This window comes from Perca flavescens, chromosome 21 (assembly GCF_004354835.1).
Source record: "Perca flavescens isolate YP-PL-M2 chromosome 21, PFLA_1.0, whole genome shotgun sequence".
Classification (NCBI taxonomy): Eukaryota; Metazoa; Chordata; class Actinopteri; order Perciformes; family Percidae; genus Perca; species Perca flavescens.
In genome coordinates, this window is record NC_041351.1 from 17907838 (window position 1) to 17926207 (window position 18370).

The window sequence follows — 18370 nt, forward strand, 5'->3', positions numbered from 1 at the left end:
CCATTTGATCATGATTGTTTGTGTTCAGAAATGTGCTTTATAATGTGCGTCTCTTAATTACTAATTTAAAAAACGAACAGCAATAGATAATTTTAAAGAAAAACCTATACGTGCAATACATCTACTGACACACAAATGAACACAGACAGCGATGTATACATTAACACATATTGCATTACAGTCTCTTTTTGTTTTGTTTCCTTGTTAATGTTGATTACATTTGTACATCTGTTGTCCTATGCTGGTAAAGCGTCTGGTTTGTTTGACAGTGAGAGGACCCAGCGAGTGTCCGACGACTGCCTGCTTGATTCTGTTGGAGTTATATTTGTAGCACTGAGAACAAACAACAAAAAATGAAGAAAAAAAAGTAGCCTACATTATGCACTGATTGTATAATGAAGGCAAACATATTATTTAACATTACAGGTTGGACAATAAATTTAATTTAATTTTATGTTTTTTTTGTTATTTTTGATGTATGAACAGTCAAATATTTATCAGTGGCTTCAAATTCATACTTACTTTTGCCTTAACATAGTTTAAAAGCCAAGGAAACACAATCACTGTACATATTCCTTCTTAGAACATAGAGTAAAAATAACACTGGCAACTCATTTAATATTTATTTTCTTTTCCCTCAAACTTGTAAGTACTGTATTGTAATAAAGAGTATATAGTATAACATAGAGAAACACTTGGTGCTTTGATGATTTCTGCTGGAATGTAGATGCAGTTGGAAAACTACACTGTAGTTTTGATGTTAATATAAAAATGTATTAAAACTAGACATGTTGAGAATATCGCTTCACTGTCTATAATTAATACTAATGCAAATTTATTTAAATCACAGCATAAAATAAATGGCAATACTACTTTTTTTTATCTATACACAAAAAACAACAGAAATGGAAGTGTAGCCCGTGGATGCCTGGTGTAACCTCTGTGGCTGGTTATGGGTGCTGGATCAAGATTGTGGGGTTGGATATAGAGGTCCCTGTGGGTGTCATCCAGTAATGAGGTGCCAGAGGCAGTGTTACTGGATACATCTCGTAGGCAGGTGGCGAGCCCCCAGGCCAAATACTTGTCAGCTTGGGGTCGAACTGCATGAAAGTCAAGTAGAATTGTACTGTATTAACAGTTAATTTCAAAATTGTAGTAATACAGAAAATTCATATGAGCCTGGGGCTCTAGATGGCTAACAGGAACAACACAGAGCATTTTTCAGTGTTGTGGGAATAGTTAATTTTGGGAAATATGCTTATTGGTCTTCTTGCTGAGAGTTATAGTAGATGGGAAGATTGATAAGCTTGTGTCTGGAGAGTGGTATCAATCTTCTCATTTAATTGGAATTTATATACAATATTGATTGGAGAATTGTCATCCACTTCCAGAACCATAATATTGCTATGTCTGTTCTAGTCTGTGCTCATATATGTTAGGAATATTTATGAATAACAGAGTAGTTTGTTTGCATTGATCCAATGACTGTGACTGACTGTAACGCACCAGTGAGTATGGTGGTGGGTGATCCACAGTGCTGTAGCGAGGAGGGAATCTGTCATAGTGTCTGTCCTCTTCTGCCTGGTCTTCAGACAAAGAAATTGTATAAACTGAAGATGTGTTGTCATCTTGCGGTGTTGGTATGGTGACGTCATATGTTGCTCTTTTCTTTTTTGTGTGCAGATAAAAGCAGAGGAGTACCACAGCTATGGACAGCATCAATGCTGGGAATCTAAAACATACATTTCCATCATTTCAAGACTTTGTTTTTTGTGGGGAGATTCCTTCATGCTTGGAATTTTGACTACTTACAGATACTGAAAGATATTTACTACCACAGTCATGGCTGGAATTATGTCAACCTGCAGACATTACTGTGAGGGACAAAATCAACAACATAACTATGTGAAATAAGGCCTTCCATTGACAGTGTGACAAATCTTTGAAATGAGAATAATGTACACTGATCACTACATTTAATTTGCATCCGTATTCTATTCTGAAATATAATATGTTTAATTGTGTATTAAGTTTCTAGTTGTGGAAAAGCATCTTTAGTATGAAATGTAATACTGTATAGAGTAAAAGAATAATACAAGCAGTCATACTGACAAAAATCAACTAGTGGGTGTGAGCTGTTATCACTGGATCTGATATGTCTTCGAGCCCACTGGGACAATTATATGAGACTAACAGTCAAGTTAAATCAAGACGTTAGGAGCATAACAATTAACATGAATGACCAGCACACTGTTTGACTTTATGCTGTCTGAGTTTTACAGTTGACAGTGGACCTTCATCCTATAAAGCTTTTGCTGTTACAACTGTAAGGGAAAATAAATTGAATTCACACAATTCTAACATACGTTACCTTAATGACACAGAATTAGAGGATAACTGGATCATTATAGTACAGTGGGATGAGTCCTTACCTTATTAAAGAATCCAAAACATATTGTACAGAAACTGTCTGGCCCTCAGGGTTGCTATCAAAGGATAATGTGTTACTTAGGGAAGGGCATAATCTGAAGAGCTTTTACAACATTAATGTCTTTTTTAAAGACACAGGACTTGGAGGTGTGCTTTGTCTCTTCCATATTTCTCATATATATTGAACAAAAACATGGATGAATCTTTTTTAACTCACTATTTACGACAGGAAACCATCAACCACGGCATTCCTCTGGGGTTAATTATTAGACCACTACTCTTATTCTATTTCTACTTACGGTGTACAAACTGTGTCATAATAACCTACAAATAACAATTTTACATCTCCCCTAAATAATAACGTCTGTAACCCATCTTTCTACTTTGCTTTTTGAAAAAAAACCACGACACTTTTTTGGGCAAATTTTAAGCTTGATTACATTTTTCCAAATTTATTTTAGTTGTGAGTATAAATGACTTTGTTTTGTAAATTACACCTGTTAAAAACTAACCACAGTATTATTAAAACATGTAAACAATAAGTGCCCTTACTAAAATATGTTACCTTTTTTTTGTCAAAACATTTAACATTTAACTGGGTGCTCTTTTAAACTTCACTAGTTGTATCGTCAAGTAGAGATATTCCTTTCCACACAGTGGATTGTTTACAGGTAGATCAATCCTATACACAGTTGTCCCAATTGAAACACATAACCACATACATGCACTAAAGTTATTGTAACCTGTATGGGCTCAAATAAGGGACAAAAAGATTTAGAGCTTGGGAAATAATGTTCAGAAAAAAATGGTCACAGTCACAAAACTAAAGAAATTAAAAACCTTTTGAGAAATATCAACTGTGAGGTTACACAGTGTGAGGTTACACAAAGGTTTTCAACTTGTGGGTACAGATTCAAAGCAGAAAGTACATTACAGAATTATTAATATTGGCTCTGATTTCAGCTGTAAAAACAGGGCTGAAAATCTAGCCTGACAATCCAGACCCACATCACATTAGATTTTCTGCCGCTAGGGTGCATCTAGATTTCTAGGCTACTGAAAATCATCATTCACCAAATAATTTCCTACACTTTTCCTACACACTGCACAATCTTTAATTTCACAAGCAGACAGGTATTACAAAAGCTAATTTACAACCACATGTTTTGAAATCATTTCTGAACATCATTTCACAATGTCAAAATCTTATTGACACTTATTTGATTCCAGATACCTGCCCTATGAGAAAAAGTACAGTATGTTCAGGCTAGAGGGTGTTTGAAGAGGAGCAGGATCAGGGTCGCTCTGAGTAAGTTGGGGGGTCTGTGTATGATGGTGGGGGTTCTGGATAGGATGGTGGTTCAAGCTGGAAAAGAGAAGAGGAGACATTTCATTACAGAGATGTTGCAATTTAGTTGCTGATGATGAAATCTCTGACATCTTGTAAAACATTTTCAAGTAGAAAAAAAGACTTAAAAATGACATCATTATCATAAATATACCTTGTACGGAGGAGGTGGACTGACATTTCCTGAGCAGTACACAGGAGGGGCTCTGTAAGGAGGTTGAAAATATGCATCATATATGTCCATCAGTTCCTCGTCTTCTTGTTCCACCCGATCCTCCTCATATATGGGGATGATGTACACGGATGAAGTGTTAGTGGGCCTCTGGGGCCAGCCTTCTGCTTCTCTGCGCTTCTTTGCAAAATGGCAACAAAAAAACCATAGAACGATGCCAGCGCACAACATGGGAATCCTGAAAAGAAGGACAGCTTAATACATGCAGCATGCATACAATAATACAGTCAGAGTCAAATTAATCTCAGGGAATACTTACTCAATCGTAGGATAATAAATGACCATGGCAGTTCTATTTTCTAAATCAAGTTTCACACCTGAGGAAAATCAAATCAAAAGGACGGATCAGATCTTAAACCTGGAGATCGTAACTCTTATTTTACTGTTGCACGTATTCAGTTTTGCAATGCAGTTACATGTATACACGAACAGTTCAAAGGTAGCTCTTTATCTCTTCTCTTCTAAACAGAATGTCTTTAAGGCAGATATAATTGTTGTGAAAGCTGCACAATCCTGGAATGTATATCCAACACTAACACAGTCGATTTAGTTCTTCCTCACACACTTTGTCTACGTAACAAACACTACAGTTCAAAGTTAAAACTGTTCAGCATGTGTAGCTTTTATGGCATGTTGCTACATAAAAGATTATAGACTTGAATTTGGATCGATTGAAGTGAAAGTAAACAGCAGTGATCGGCAGTAGCAAAACATTTACCTTCCATTTTTGATGAATATATAAGAATGGGCCTTGCACAAAGACAGGCCTTACTTAACATAATCTAATACACAACAGCAACGAAAATGGTTTTAACAAGTTTGGGTTAAGCTCTCTGTGAATCATTTTTTTTCCATGCTGAAAACAAGCTTACCTTCAAGTACACGCCATGTAGTGCAGGTTAAGTAGTGCAACAGACATTTTTATAGCCTCATTGACCTGTTTAAAGTAGCAGAACTCACCGAGGTTACAGCCACTGACGTAAACAACTTATCGTTGACACTGCTCTCATAACACAGTAGAATGACAGTGTTGGACCAAAGGTCCCTGGCTGGGAAGGTGACTCTGATTAAGATACATTGTGTTAAACAACACAAGGCCATAAGGAAGGGAAAATACATTAGAGGAAAAACACAACAGTCCCTGTTCCAGCTTGTTTCTTAGGAATGCAGCCAAGGTGTTGTTGAAACATGCTGGAGGTATCTCTACTGCAGCACAATGTTTCACTTCACAGGAGTATTCTTTCTGTCCCAGGGGAAAAAAAATATCATTTGACTCTCACACTGTGCCATTTAACACACATGAAACAGCTCAAGGTTAAACCACCGCACACACTTCTTTGAGCTTTTTATTGATGCTTAACGTTGATCTCACACCAAGGCTTTAAATGATATTTCCCATAAGCTGCACATGTTTTACACATCTAATGCCAAAACCCAGCATGCCTGCAAGTTTTACAAAAAAAAAAAAATCCAATAACATAATGTTCATTAGTGGAGAAAAGGGGGAGGGGGAGGAGGTGGTGGGGGCACAATTCGAGAGGTGCCGGTGTGAGGAGGTGGAGGAGGGGAGGAGGAGGAGGAGGAGGAGGAGGAGGGGGGCTTGCAGCTCCTGATACTGGAGGAGGTGGAGGAAGAAAAGGGGCCCCTCCTGCTACAGGAGGAGGTGGAGGTGTGTAGGGGCCATTACATGGATAGATTGGTGGCGGAGGGGGAGGTGGGGGGAGAGATGTTTGTGAGGTGAAGGAGGACGGAGGAGGGGAAGGTGGGGGGAGAGATGTTTGTGAGGTGAAGGAGGGCGGAGGAGGGGAAGGTGGGGGGAGAGATGTTTGTGAGGTGAAGGAGGGCGGAGGAGGGGGGAAGCCAGTGTCCATGGAGGAAGAGGGAGGTGGGGGTGGAGGAGGAGAAGGAGAAGGAGCGGGCATATTGGGGTCCATATCGCCCGGAGGAGGAGAAGGGGGGGGCAGGCTGTCGTTGGTGGGGTCGGAGACGGTTCGCAGGGTGGGGATTGATGGCGGAGGCACGGCGATGCCAAGACGGGATCTGCATACAGAAAATAGACTGAGAGTGATACAACTGTATTTTATTAAAAGGAATAGTTCCACATTTTGTACGATCCAAACAAATGAGATATAACATGTTAATGAGTCAGCTTTAGAGGTGATGCTAGGTAGGTTTTTTTTTTAACTTATGGACAGAGCCAGGCTAGCTGTTTACCCTTGTTTCCTGTCTTTATACTAAGCTAAGCTAGGCTAATCGGCCTAATATTTAACAGACAGAGGGTGGCATCGATCTTTTCATGGAACTCTCGGCAGAAAAGCGAATGCACATATTTCCCAAACATTTTTATTTAGTCCATAATGCAGCAACCTTTCAGAAACTATCATAAATTGTACAGGTTATGTTATGCACATATAATAATGAGTTTTTAATCATAATAATAACAATAATAATAATATTAATATTTTTGCTATGGAAAGGGCAAAGGAGGACTTTATCTACATACACAGAGAAGTCAGCACTGTTGCTCTCTGTGGTGTCTGCTCTCTTTTCGGGCGGCTGCACAGTGACCTGTGGGGAGAAGATGAATGAAGGTGAAAAAAGCATCCGTCCCCCCAGACATCACACTGGGACTACTCCTAATGGGAAAGCATTGTGCTATACATCCTAAATCGAATGGGAAATAATGAAAGGTGTGTGGACTCCAACTGTCAATTTAGTATCTAATTTACCCCAAAACGGAGTCCAATGGAGTCCAAGATGTAGAATGATATCGGCTCTCTTAAGTAGCTTCTCTCCAGCTCCTTGCCTGAAGTCGGTGGGCTCATTGGATTGGAGCGGCTCCTGTTTTTGGGAGTAGTAAAAGCACCGATTTCTCTCCTCGCTGCTGTCTCAAAGTGGATAGCTGCAGCCTGGACCAGAGCAGTGTAAACACAAGAACTTCATTTTCACACCACACGTTCCCTTAAGAGAGTTTCTCTCAACAATGAAACAGACCACAGATTAAAGGAACAAATAGGCCTACTTTATATGATACAAATCATTTATCTTAGTTTGTAATGCAGTGAATTTGTGTTGGATTTCCTGAAGGTTATGCATTTCATGCAAAAGCAGATCAATAAATTATGAAAACCAAAACATCTGGACAGTGGTAACAGTGGTTAGGAAACCTATTTCAAATTGAATAGGTCAATTTGTACGACTCTTTTTTTCTTCAAATCTTTTTATTCATTATTCTGTTATTTCAACAAACAAAAAGAAGACTGGTCTGGTGCAACCTTCTATGGGCTATGCCTATATTATATTGCTATGCAGAGATGACTTCACTTTCTTGGGCAGAGCTCAGAGTCAGATGTTGGGGATAAAATGTAATTGCTATTACGATTCAAATTTCTTTTTTTAAGTTCAGCTAAAGTTCAATATTCCCTATGTCACAGATAAAACCAGCAATGCATGTCTTTTTATAAGTATGGGACATTGCACAGTCAAACACAGAACATGAATCAAAAAAGTTAAAGTTATAATGATAAAAAAACAACAATTCCAATAAAAAATATCAGTACTTGCTGATCTGCCTCAGTTTAATAGCAGCATCTACATAGTGCAACTTCTACTACCATGTTAAATACAATATTAAAAAATCTATGTGAAATCTACTAAAAATAGGACATTTCTGGAAACAATCTGTGATATGTAACATTATTCCTGCATGTATCTAAAACAGTAAATATAATAATAAAAAGAGGAATAAAAAATGTTAAACCAAATGTTATACCAAACATGCAACTAAATATTGCACATTCGATTAATCGCTTCACGATTAGCTAATCGCATTCTTTCCCATCTCGATTTGAAAACGATGAATCGTTAACTAAGGGGAAATGTGTTCCTCACCAGTGACAGCAGGTTGACTGAAGACTCCATATCTTTGATCTGCATGGCCTGTGAGTCCAGCAGCCTCAGCAGGGTGCTGGCCAGACTGTTGATCTGGTAGGCCACATTAGCCAGCGCCTGGGCAGCCAAACCCTTGGCTTCTTCAACAGCTTTGCTTGAATCCTCTGCCTCCAGGATTGTTGTTATTATTTAACAAGATAAGTTATACATGTTGTAAAAATCTCCAATGGCTTTTGCAAAAAATATAAAAAATATATATATCCAGTGGCTTTTCTTTTCATGAGCATTACTCACCTGAAGAAAATTGTTCTCGCAGTAATCTGCGACGCGGAGGAGGTTACTGTGGTTATCAACAAGATTCCTCCTGGCAGCTGGCACTTCTTTAAATATCTGACTAATAACTTCAGACAACTTCTTTTGCTCCGTCATTTCTCCCATTAGCGCTACTACAGTCACAAAACCTTTAAAAAAAAAAAGAAAAAAAGAAAAAAAGATTAACTTACGCTACTTGAGGAGGCTGTAAAGGTTTTGGCAAGAGTCAGCCGAGACAGGGAGGTGTTTGGTCGGAGGGGAACGCGGAATTACCTCAGGGTAAAGATTTCCAGAGCAGCTGGTCTAAGGGCAGGGCTCTGCACAAGGTAGGCTACATGTATGCACTGGAACGGACTAAGTTACAACAAGTAACATCTGTCTCCTAAGGGCACATGATGTACCTTATATATTGTTATATTATTGTTACATAGACAATATTATAAATTATAACATATATCACATATCATTTCATATGCCAGGTGTGCGTCACAGCTGAGCCACTTGTGTTATTTATAAAATCCACTAGATGGCAGTGCAGTCTAGAGAAAAGTGCCTCTGTCAAGGTCTGCTGATTAGCTGATGCCTGTTGTACTCTGCATTATGGATGATGATGATGATGATGATGATGATGATGATGAATGATGAATGATGGTAGGCTATAACCCAAGCACTGAGAAGCTCACTCGTAACTTTCAGCATTAGATTAATAATGCCGCATCTGCTGGATCGCTGGATGATGTTTCACTTCCAAGCAGCTTCATGTAACAAAATGCTCAGCCAGAGTCAAAATACACGGTATTGTTCTGGATATTATAAACAACTTGAATTCCACATCCTTGATTGTGTTTGCATGTGTGTGCACAGTGGCCTGACTCCAGTTTTTAAAGAGGTTTTGTTGGCTCCCATGCTCGCGGTCCAGTCTGATACTACCCATGTTTATTAGTGCCCTGTGTCAGTGCCATGTGTCAGGTTATCAGGACACTTTCTTGTCTGGCACTCACCGCATTGAGCCATGTGACAAACCACAATAACACTTTAATTTGGAGACAGGCCAGCGTTGCTACGTGACTATCAGGTGACTAAAGAAGATGCCTGACAAAGAGCCACTTGACTGTTTACATGCTGCAGCTCTACAGACCTACGTAGACTGACCTCCATTTGTGTTTTTACCACTATTACATTTTTTGCATTTTATCTCTTTGAAAGATAGCTGACAGTAAACATGCCATTACATTTTGTACGGACAAAGTGCATTGTCGACTGTTGAACACTGCTGAACTGCATGCTGGGTACAACACGCTCTCCATTGCTTGCTAAAGTACATCCAAGAACAGACAAATAAAGACAGATTGGGTAGATCATTATACATTACATTGTTAGATTGTAGCAAACTCAAATATTTCAAGCATCAGCAAATGTAACCTTCAAAATGAACACTTATATCCCAGAAATAGCCTGGTCCCAAATAGCTAGTTGTTAGCAAATGATGCATATACTCTAGCATTGCGAGGATACAACTATAATAATAATAATAATAATAATAATAATAATAATAATAATAATAATAATAATAATAATAATAATACATTTCTTTGTTATAGCGCTTTTCTAGACACTCAAAGACGCTTTACAGTTTTGGTAACATAGATACAACAAACAGGCAAGGTACATAGACAAGGTTACATAACAGACAAAAGACTATGTCATGGCAGGTGTATTGCTTAGGACCCAAATTTTGTACAGACATCAGTGGTTTACGAAATATGAATACTAATAACTTTGGTGATCCCCTGACTTTTCCTCTAGCACCACCTGGAGGTCGATATTTACCAAGTCAAAATTTCTATATGTCAAATACTAATGACCTTTCCAAAGTTGTAATATAAAATGTTTAGCCTTTTTTGGTGATTTTTTATCTATTTCTTCCTACCTCATTACATGTAATTTTTGAAGTGTGCAAATAAAATGGGCACTAAATCCCATTAATCTTATACTCTAATGATGTTGAAATGAACACCAAGAAAATTATTAGCTAGTGTTCTCTTAGGGATCTGATAATTGTTCACACGAGCTGCTGTCCTCCTTTGAAAGTAATCCACACTTTTGTCACATTTTATATGATTGATAGTGTTACAGTAAAGGTTTGCAACAGTGTGCCGTTATCAGTTTATTGGAGCTTGTATTACAGAATCATCAGGATCCTTGTCTACTGATAAGAGATAATGGATGACTTTATTTCTTTATTGAACATTCCTTTTCTCTGTGTTCAGCATGATCTGGAGTCATATCCTGTTAATATTAAAAATAATAATGTTACCATAATATATCATTGCGCTAATGTGGAAAGAAAGGATCGGCTGCAAAGGGAGATTTACCTTTTACACTAATGATAACACTGATTACTGTTATAATTATGGATTTTTGTTGTCTTTTGCTTTAGCTAAACTACCTTTATTGGAATAAAGATATCGATAGATTCATTATTCATTATTATTCATTATTTCTTGTGTATGTCGACACAAATTTGACATCTTGTGTGTTGTATTGTGCAACAATACATTTTCTCTGTCTGTGGCAATGACAAATAGCTGTAATTCTGCCCCTTGCTTTTATTGTTCTGCGTGATTTAATGGAGCTGGTAACACACTACAAACTATACCCAGACAACAGACATGGCCTAATGATAACTTAAACTGTAGAGACACCTACTGCAGCTGAGAAGAAGGAGAACACTCTATACTTACTTTCCTGCCCTCTCACTGACCTCAGACATTATGTCATTTTCTTCCTGAGCCTCAAATGCGCAACCAAGGTTTTGTAACCCCCAATTACCTCATTCAAACATTATTCCACTCTTACACTTTTTATTCCTCTGGAATCTCAGTATTGGAGAGGTCACATTTGTGTAAAGTCTTCATTAATAAACTAATTCAGAATGTTTATCCTGGACCAGCTGAAAAGATGATATAGATAGTTAATAACTTGGCCCCCTCCCACTGCAGATTGGCTGCATTGAAAGCCAAATCCAACATTCGTATCATTCAGGAAAAGCATGAACAGCACAGTGCTGTTTTATGGTCTTGTTTACACAGACACACTGTCCTTTACCCTCAAATAAAGTTATAATTTAGTAGAAGTGTAAAGGAAAGCATTATCTTTCACCGGTGTAAATAATAAAATTAATGATGGCTGAATTTTATCTCATTGTGAATGCTGGCTCGCTGTAATCGTTAGTGTTATTAGTAACACCTGTGTTTTTCTACTATGACAAGTGAAAAACCATGTATGCAGCCAGACCATAGTTAAAATACTATATATAATAAATAAATGTGACACTGAATGCAAACAAAAATTATGTTTGCATTCAGTGTTGCTCACCAAAACTCCTTGTGTCTCCTTGAGGTCTTATTACTGTGTGTTAAATACAATTCCTTCCTATAAGTTATTCATTAAAACAGTAATAATAATAAATATATATATGTATGTGATGTCAATTTCATTAACCATGGGCAGAAACGCGTAGGCTACCGTGACACGTGTATGTGCATCAGGGGCGGAGTGGGACCAAAAAATCTACCAGGAAATTTTGTAGACCACCGGCCCTCGGAGGTGTTCGATGGCTTTACATCACAGGCCGACCAGGGCTATGCCATTTGGGGAGGGGCCGCTCACTGATCCCCCGATATTTCAAAAAATCCTAGACATGGTTGTGACCGTTAGTGCTTTCTGATTAGCCTGTGTTTGTATTGAAATAAGAGGCTGCTGCGGCCCGCCGTAAGGGTTGAGCAGAGGCTGAACAGTTTGACCAGCAGGTAGGCCAGGCAACGGCCGCAGGCAGCGGTGTTGCTTGTAATGTATAACTATTAGCAAACCGGCCCTCGCGGCCTCGAAACACTTAATTTTTTCCACTGGGAAAAGTCCTGACTCTCCCTATTGCCACTCCGCCTCTGGTGTGCATGTGAATGCATAAGACAAATAAAACAGAAACCCACTTGTAAATCAAATCCTGCTCCATAGCACTACTAATGGTCAAAAACTCCAGAGGGTACCTCGTTATATGCTGCTTTATAATTTTAAGAATTTAATTATTAATCTTAAAAAATAAGACACAACAATAATTTCTCTCTTTAATACCTTAATAATAGCAAAAAACTGAGCTTCCCACAGTCATCTTATAGGTCCCATGGCATGAAAATTTCACTTTATGAGGTTTTTTAACATTAATATGCATTCCCCCAGCCTGCCTATGGTCCCCCAGTGGCTAGAAATGGTGATAGGTGTAAACCGAGCCCTGGGTATCCTGCTCTGCCTTTGAGAAAATGAAAGCTCAGATGGGCTGATCTGGTATCTCCTCCTTATGAGGTCATAAGGAGCAAGGTTACCTCCCCTTTCTCTGCTTTGCCCGCCCAGAGAATTTGGCCCACCCATGAGAGAGAGACATCATGGCTTTCAAACGAGCAAAGTGGCAGTTGGTCAAGGCCACACCCCCACCCTCCACCTCAATAGCTACAGACACAGAAGTGGCACAACCTAAGGAAAGCTCATTGTGGGACTGGCTCTAGTGGCTGTAATTCTGCACCAAGGCTAAATTTCGGGAAAGAGACTTCAGATACAGTATTAGGAGACCACTATGGTCTATATAAAAGCATCCAAAGAGCACCATGTCATGGGACCTTTAAGGCTTATGATCCAAGCAACACTGACACAGTAAGGTTACCTCCTGTGAATTATGATTTTAAATCATTATTCTTTTCTGTATCATGAACTGATAACTCTTTTAGTATAATCACTTTTATTGACATATTAAGGATTTTGCAGAACAGGGCACAGGCATTATGCAAGATTAATGCAGACTAATCTGAACTGGATTAATAGTTGCTGTGTGCATGAAGTTATTCAAAATGTAGGTGAAGGAACCACCAACTAGAGTTAAAATGTCATCTGACACCCAACAGTACACAAACACACATGTATTGCAGCACAGCATCCATGTCCACTGGTGTGCGACATATGCCTGTTTGTGGAGATTGGATGTCCTGGTTCTATCGCAGCCTCTCTCCACACTCCACAGACTTCCATTAAAGGAAAAGCCAAATTCAATTATTGTGCCGGAGACTGCAGGAAAACTACATTGTCAGGTCACACACACACACACACACACACACACACACACACACACACACACACACACACACACACACACACACACACACACACACACACACACACACACACACACACACACACACACACACACAGGCAGCAGTTAACACTCTGAACTCACTGTGAACACTGTGAACTCAATTCCAGTTAGTCTCCAGGCACCTGCTGCTCTTTTCTTAGACTTTTCTCAGTTTTTAAGCCACAGGCGTTGGAATACAGAATAAAAATAAATAAATCTTGTTATATATTTCTTTTCTTATCAAAGGTATGACATTTGGCATATATTTTTCTATACGTGTACTGACTTAAAGCCTCTGAACACCCATACAGGTGATTTCAGTTATTCTGGCTGATTAGACTCCACTCAAGTTGAAGGTGGATCGGAGCTTAGATGGGAATTTATTAGGTCCCAAATATTTTCTACCAATAAGAATAATAAACCTGTCATTTGTCCTGCCCTAACAGGTGCAACAAAGCTTACAAGAGGCTCAGGAAGATGTCAATCAATCAATCTATCTATCTATCTATACACAACCACACAGTCACAGGAAAGGTTCAATCAGCTAGATTAACTAAAAACACGTGTGGGTGTTCAGGGCCTTTAACACTATCACAACAAGGCCACAAGTGTGTGAGTACCCTCTCATCTCAGCAACTTTACATGCACACCACCGCCTTATCACTTCATCACAGTGCTTCATCCATCCCTATCAGCCCAGGTACGATGTACAGTATATGGTCAATAAGTACCCAGCCCACTTGCTGGACATGTGTCTCATGTTTGCAAAGAAATCAGCATGTGTGTGTACAGGAACATTGGAGATATGTTATCTCTTTTAAGATATCTGCTACGTGACTCGACAGATATCTGATGACTTCTCTCAGCCCAATCAAGATAGATGTCTGCACAGAGGGCTATCTGCAGGTCAGTGTGGTGTGACTTTAATCATGCGATCCAAAGCTGAACCCATTGTGACCCTGAACTACTCATGTAATATATTTCTGTCTCATTGTGCCTTGGCCTGACTAACACCATTCAGGCTTCAGCCTCAATCAGTGTTTTTTTTTCTTTTTAAAGAGGTAACATTACAGTCACAGTTTCTGTGTTAATTCACTTATTTCACAGGCTAAAGTTAACTTTAACAATTAGTGTGTTGCAGAGAATCATAATAGGTGCAACCTTGTGTAAGTTAGGGGACTAAGTTCCCCTAGAGATAATTTACCTCAAAAATAAAATGTCAGCATTGCATCTTTATCTGCAAACTCCTTATCCTATACCTATCCTAACACCATGTATTCCACTATCAAATACATTTTGTTTTAGATGAGATTTCAATTTAGAGACCTTTCTTGAATGATAAGGTTTATAATACCATAAGTATTAATTTCCTGTATTAATGTGAATATCAAGGTTAATAGATACTTTGGCTCATGACTAATACCAACAACAACAACAACAACAACTGTAAATCAACATGCTAAATACCTGTACATAGATTAACATGAACCTGGGAAACATGAGCTGCAACTATGAATGAAGTTTTATGGCCTCATTCAGTCACTGCTTTACTCTGAAGGGCCTCATTAAGCAGCTTAACGATTTCTTCCAATTTCCTCTCAGCTAACTGTCTAACAGTTTTCAAACTCGACACAGTTCACACTTGAGATTTGAATATCAACAGTGAGCTGAAAGGACAATTTGTGTTTGGCTGTAACAAAACCAGAGAGTGTAATCTTGAATATGGGTTGATTTTTGAATATAAATTACATTTGCATCTTCTATCACAATAGGCTATGTAAAAATGTCTAGAGTAATTTTTGGAAGTTTTAATTTTGAATATTCTATTTAATTTCTATCTGGCATAATTTCCTCAGAAATATAAAATATTGTATTATTTAAGATTAGATTAGATTAGATTCAACTTTATTGTCATTGTGCAGAGTACAAGTACAAAGACAACGAAATGCAGTTTGCGTCCAACCGGAAGTGCAAAAAAAGCAGAAAAGTGCAGCAGAATCTGGAGAGACACAGGGCGTCATGAAGCGTCCGCAAGGAAGGAAGGAAAATGTTACTAAACATTCCAAACATTGCCAAGAAGAAAGAAACCAGGCACACATTTACTAACAATGGTTTATTTTTAATTGTAGTTCAAACTGTAACCAATTCCAGTAATCTGACCAAGTCAAGGTGCAGGTAAATGTTCAGCTGGTTGGTAACAACAGAAGCAGCTGATATATTTTAACAGTGTGAACATGGTGTCGTAAAGCATGAAAGGGGACTACAAAGGTAAATGTGACAGGAAGCCATTTCAGCACTTAATACTTGGTACATCCCGATTGGCCATTCTTTAAAATTAAGAGCACCATTTAAAGCTGAGATATTCTTTACTTGGACTGGATCAAATGACAATGATGTAATGTGGACAGGGGCTGTGAGGGGCTGTGCTGGCAGGCACGAGGAGTCCCAGGTGGGTTTTCAAGTTTCCTTTAACCAAAAATAAAACAAACAACATACAAAATTAGCAGCAAAGTTCTGGGCCCATTTAAAAAAAAAAAAAAAAAAAAAAAAAAAACATGAAGGAAAACTTATATAATGGTAACACAAAACAAAACACTACCACACTTCAATTAAACAAAACAAGTTAATTAGTCTCAGTATAAATAGTTCAGTTATTATCCAAACAAAAGCACCAGCAAACTGATATACTCTAAATAAGTAACCAAAATTCCTAAATCCCAATCCCCCTATGATGTGGTAAAACTTGGTACATCCCGTTTGGCCACTTCCTGTATTTAAAGGCTCTGTCTTAGGGGATGTAGCTTTTTCACCAGCATGTCAAGATTTTTCTCTGAAAAGAAGTCTGAGAGGATACAAATAGTTGTTGATGCTGCGAGAACGTTTTGGGATATTGTAGGAATTACTAGAGAGGAAGTGCAGGGGCTGTTTCAGGCCCTTTCAAAACCTAAATTGATGAGGTTAGTTTTATTAAAGAATGGGATGAGGGTTGGGGGAGAACTTTTTTTCAGTTAGATTAGATAGGAGAATTGAGTCTTATGTTCAAATTCAGTATGGCCACATTTTGGATGCAAACCACCTCAAAAAACCAGCGGAGAAAACTACCACTCCCAATTGTGTGGTTGTGGCCAATCAACTAACTGCTGTGTTGGATAGGCACAATATTTATATGTTTCAAACAGGGTTTTAGAAAAAGCACTGTACCAAAACTGCTGTTCTGAGGGTTTCTAACGGTATTTTAATGTCCTCTGATGAAGGATTGTTCTGTGTTGGTGCTTCTTGACCTCAGCTCGGCGTTCGACACAGAAGACCATCATATCCTGAATAATAGGTTACATGATTGGGTGGGCATATCAGGCTTTGGAATAATTTTCTTCGTACCTCACTGACAGAAGTTTCACCGTCTCTATTGGAGACTTTGCGTCAGATTCCTCTCCACTGTCCTGTGGTGTCCCACAGGGCTCGGTTCTGGGTCCACTGTTATTCTTTATATATCTTCTGCCCTTGGGACAGATCATGAACAGATACAATATTGAATATCAGTTATATGCAGATGATATCCAGCTCCATTTTTAATTTAAGCCCAGTGAGGATTTTATGTTATCTAGGCTTCTTGAGTGTCGAACGATATTAGCGACTGGTAAGACGTAGGTTTTGGTTGTTGCCCCAGAAAAGATCATCTCCATGATTATGCAATGTATTGGGCCTCTTTCCTCTGCAGTCTGCTCCAACCTGTATCATTTAGGGGTAACATTTGATCAATCCTTGTCGTTTGGCACCCATGTTAAGCAGCTGAACAGATTTTGTTTTAAAAATATTAGTAAACTGAGATCTGTAGTTTCAACTGCTGAACTTGTGATGCTTATACATTCACAGCCTTCATCTCATCTCACATTGACAACTGTAATGCATTTTTCTCCCCACTTAGTATGTCTGCTCTGGATGGTCTTAAGTCAATCCACAATGCTGCTGCAACGCTACTCACTAGGTCAAATAGACGGTCTTACATTACCCCAGTACTTAAGACCTGAGGTGATCAAGTGTTTTGGTCCTTAGCACCTACTTTTTGGAATCCTCTGCCTCCACCCTTACGGTCTGCAGTTTCTGTGGATTCTTAAAATCAGATATAGACATACCTGCTTAGACAGACGTTTGGTTGACCGGTCTGCACTTTCAATATTATAGTGCAATACTGATTATGTATCGTGTTCTCACACTGTTTTGTGTTTCTTGTGTCTACCCCTGTAAAGCACTGTGTGAATTGTCTATAAAAAGCTCTTTATAAATACATTTTACTTACTTACCTACTTAATTTTGCAAAAACATGCCGACCATAAATAGTTAAAAAATTGGAACTACAGTACATTTTGGATTTTAAAAAAGACCTGTCAACTGTCTCTGCTGTCTCTTTCTGGGGGTTATTGCAGACTTTTGATCACTAATTATGTACTTTGTAAATTTAGTGTGGGAGTCAGTACCACATCAGAAAAATGCACTGTTTCCATTTGTAGTTTGATATGTTTTTTTTCCTCTGATTAGGGAGATAAAGCATTGCTGTATAAAACTCAGGTGAGGTGAGTCCCTTTCACCGTTTTGTGCCTCTAACATCACTTTTTTCTGCTAATCTCTTACAGCCTTTTCAACCCACAGCCTTCAATCCTGTTGCCCCCCCCATCCTGTTTCATTCCCATATGCCCTCTCTCTTTCATTTCCCCTGCCTTTATAACTCTCCCTCCCTCTGTCACTAAGCTGAAGGAGGGAACTGAGAGCAAAGTATGTGGAGTCCCTTCCAGACACTCCAGTGCTGTTTATTCAGGATCTGCCACTCTACAGGCAGGCAGGCAAGCAGGCAGGCAGACAGGCACACTGCACTGGTGTGTCATATCTTATCTCTCATCTTGTACACTTATAGAAACTTAGATCTGCCACCCATCCAAATCCTGGCTGCTGAACAGAAAAAGAAGGGAGGGAGAAAAGA

The 18370-nt window shown here is 38.7% G+C and overlaps 2 protein-coding genes across 4 annotated transcripts; both read right to left on the bottom strand.

Annotated features, from left to right (window-relative positions):
* Window positions 1–2762: 2762 nt before the first annotated feature.
* LOC114548370 (proline-rich protein 3-like) lies at window positions 2763–5217 on the bottom strand. 3 transcript variants are annotated; one of them, XM_028568275.1, is made up of 4 exons: window positions 4729–4868; window positions 4270–4327; window positions 3933–4188; window positions 2763–3796 (listed from the first exon to the last, which is right to left on the bottom strand). In XM_028568275.1, the coding sequence occupies exons 1-4, from the start codon at window positions 4787–4789 to the stop codon at window positions 3725–3727; spliced, it is 447 nt and encodes a 148-aa protein (XP_028424076.1). In that variant the 5' UTR covers window positions 4790–4868; the 3' UTR covers window positions 2763–3724. The 3 variants fall into 3 exon arrangements, with proteins under 3 accessions (XP_028424076.1, XP_028424078.1, XP_028424077.1); XM_028568277.1 differs by lacking the exon at window positions 4729–4868 and adding an exon at window positions 4971–5217 and having other exon boundaries at window positions 2766–3796; XM_028568276.1 differs by lacking the exon at window positions 4729–4868 and adding an exon at window positions 4883–5217 and having other exon boundaries at window positions 2767–3796.
* Window positions 5218–5236: 19 nt separating this feature from the next.
* abi3b (ABI family, member 3b) lies at window positions 5237–8578 on the bottom strand. Its single transcript, XM_028568571.1, has 7 exons — window positions 8487–8578; window positions 8196–8362; window positions 7902–8069; window positions 6740–6919; window positions 6514–6578; window positions 5611–6050; window positions 5237–5253 (listed from the first exon to the last, which is right to left on the bottom strand). The coding sequence occupies exons 2-7, from the start codon at window positions 8337–8339 to the stop codon at window positions 5237–5239; spliced, it is 1014 nt and encodes a 337-aa protein (XP_028424372.1). The 5' UTR covers window positions 8340–8362; window positions 8487–8578.
* Window positions 8579–18370: the final 9792 nt, after the last annotated feature.

Excerpts from the sequence above, each read along its gene's own strand:
- LOC114548370 (XM_028568275.1), bottom strand. The coding sequence starts at position 4,789 with ATGTTAAGTAAGGCCTGTCTTTGTGCAAGGCCCATTCTTATATATTCA. Across the intron at positions 4,189-4,269 it reads ATTTATTATCCTACGATTGA|GATTCCCATGTTGTGCGCTG; the intron begins GTAAGTATTCCC and ends CCTTCTTTTCAG. Across the intron at positions 3,797-3,932 it reads GTCCACCTCCTCCGTACAAG|CTTGAACCACCATCCTATCC; the intron begins GTATATTTATGA and ends TCTCTTTTCCAG.
- abi3b (XM_028568571.1), bottom strand. The coding sequence starts at position 8,339 with ATGGGAGAAATGACGGAGCAAAAGAAGTTGTCTGAAGTTATTAGTCAG. Across the intron at positions 8,070-8,195 it reads GCGAGAACAATTTTCTTCAG|GCAGAGGATTCAAGCAAAGC; the intron begins GTGAGTAATGCT and ends ACAATCCTGGAG. Across the intron at positions 6,920-7,901 it reads CAGTCAACCTGCTGTCACTG|GCTGCAGCTATCCACTTTGA; the intron begins GTGAGGAACACA and ends GCTCTGGTCCAG.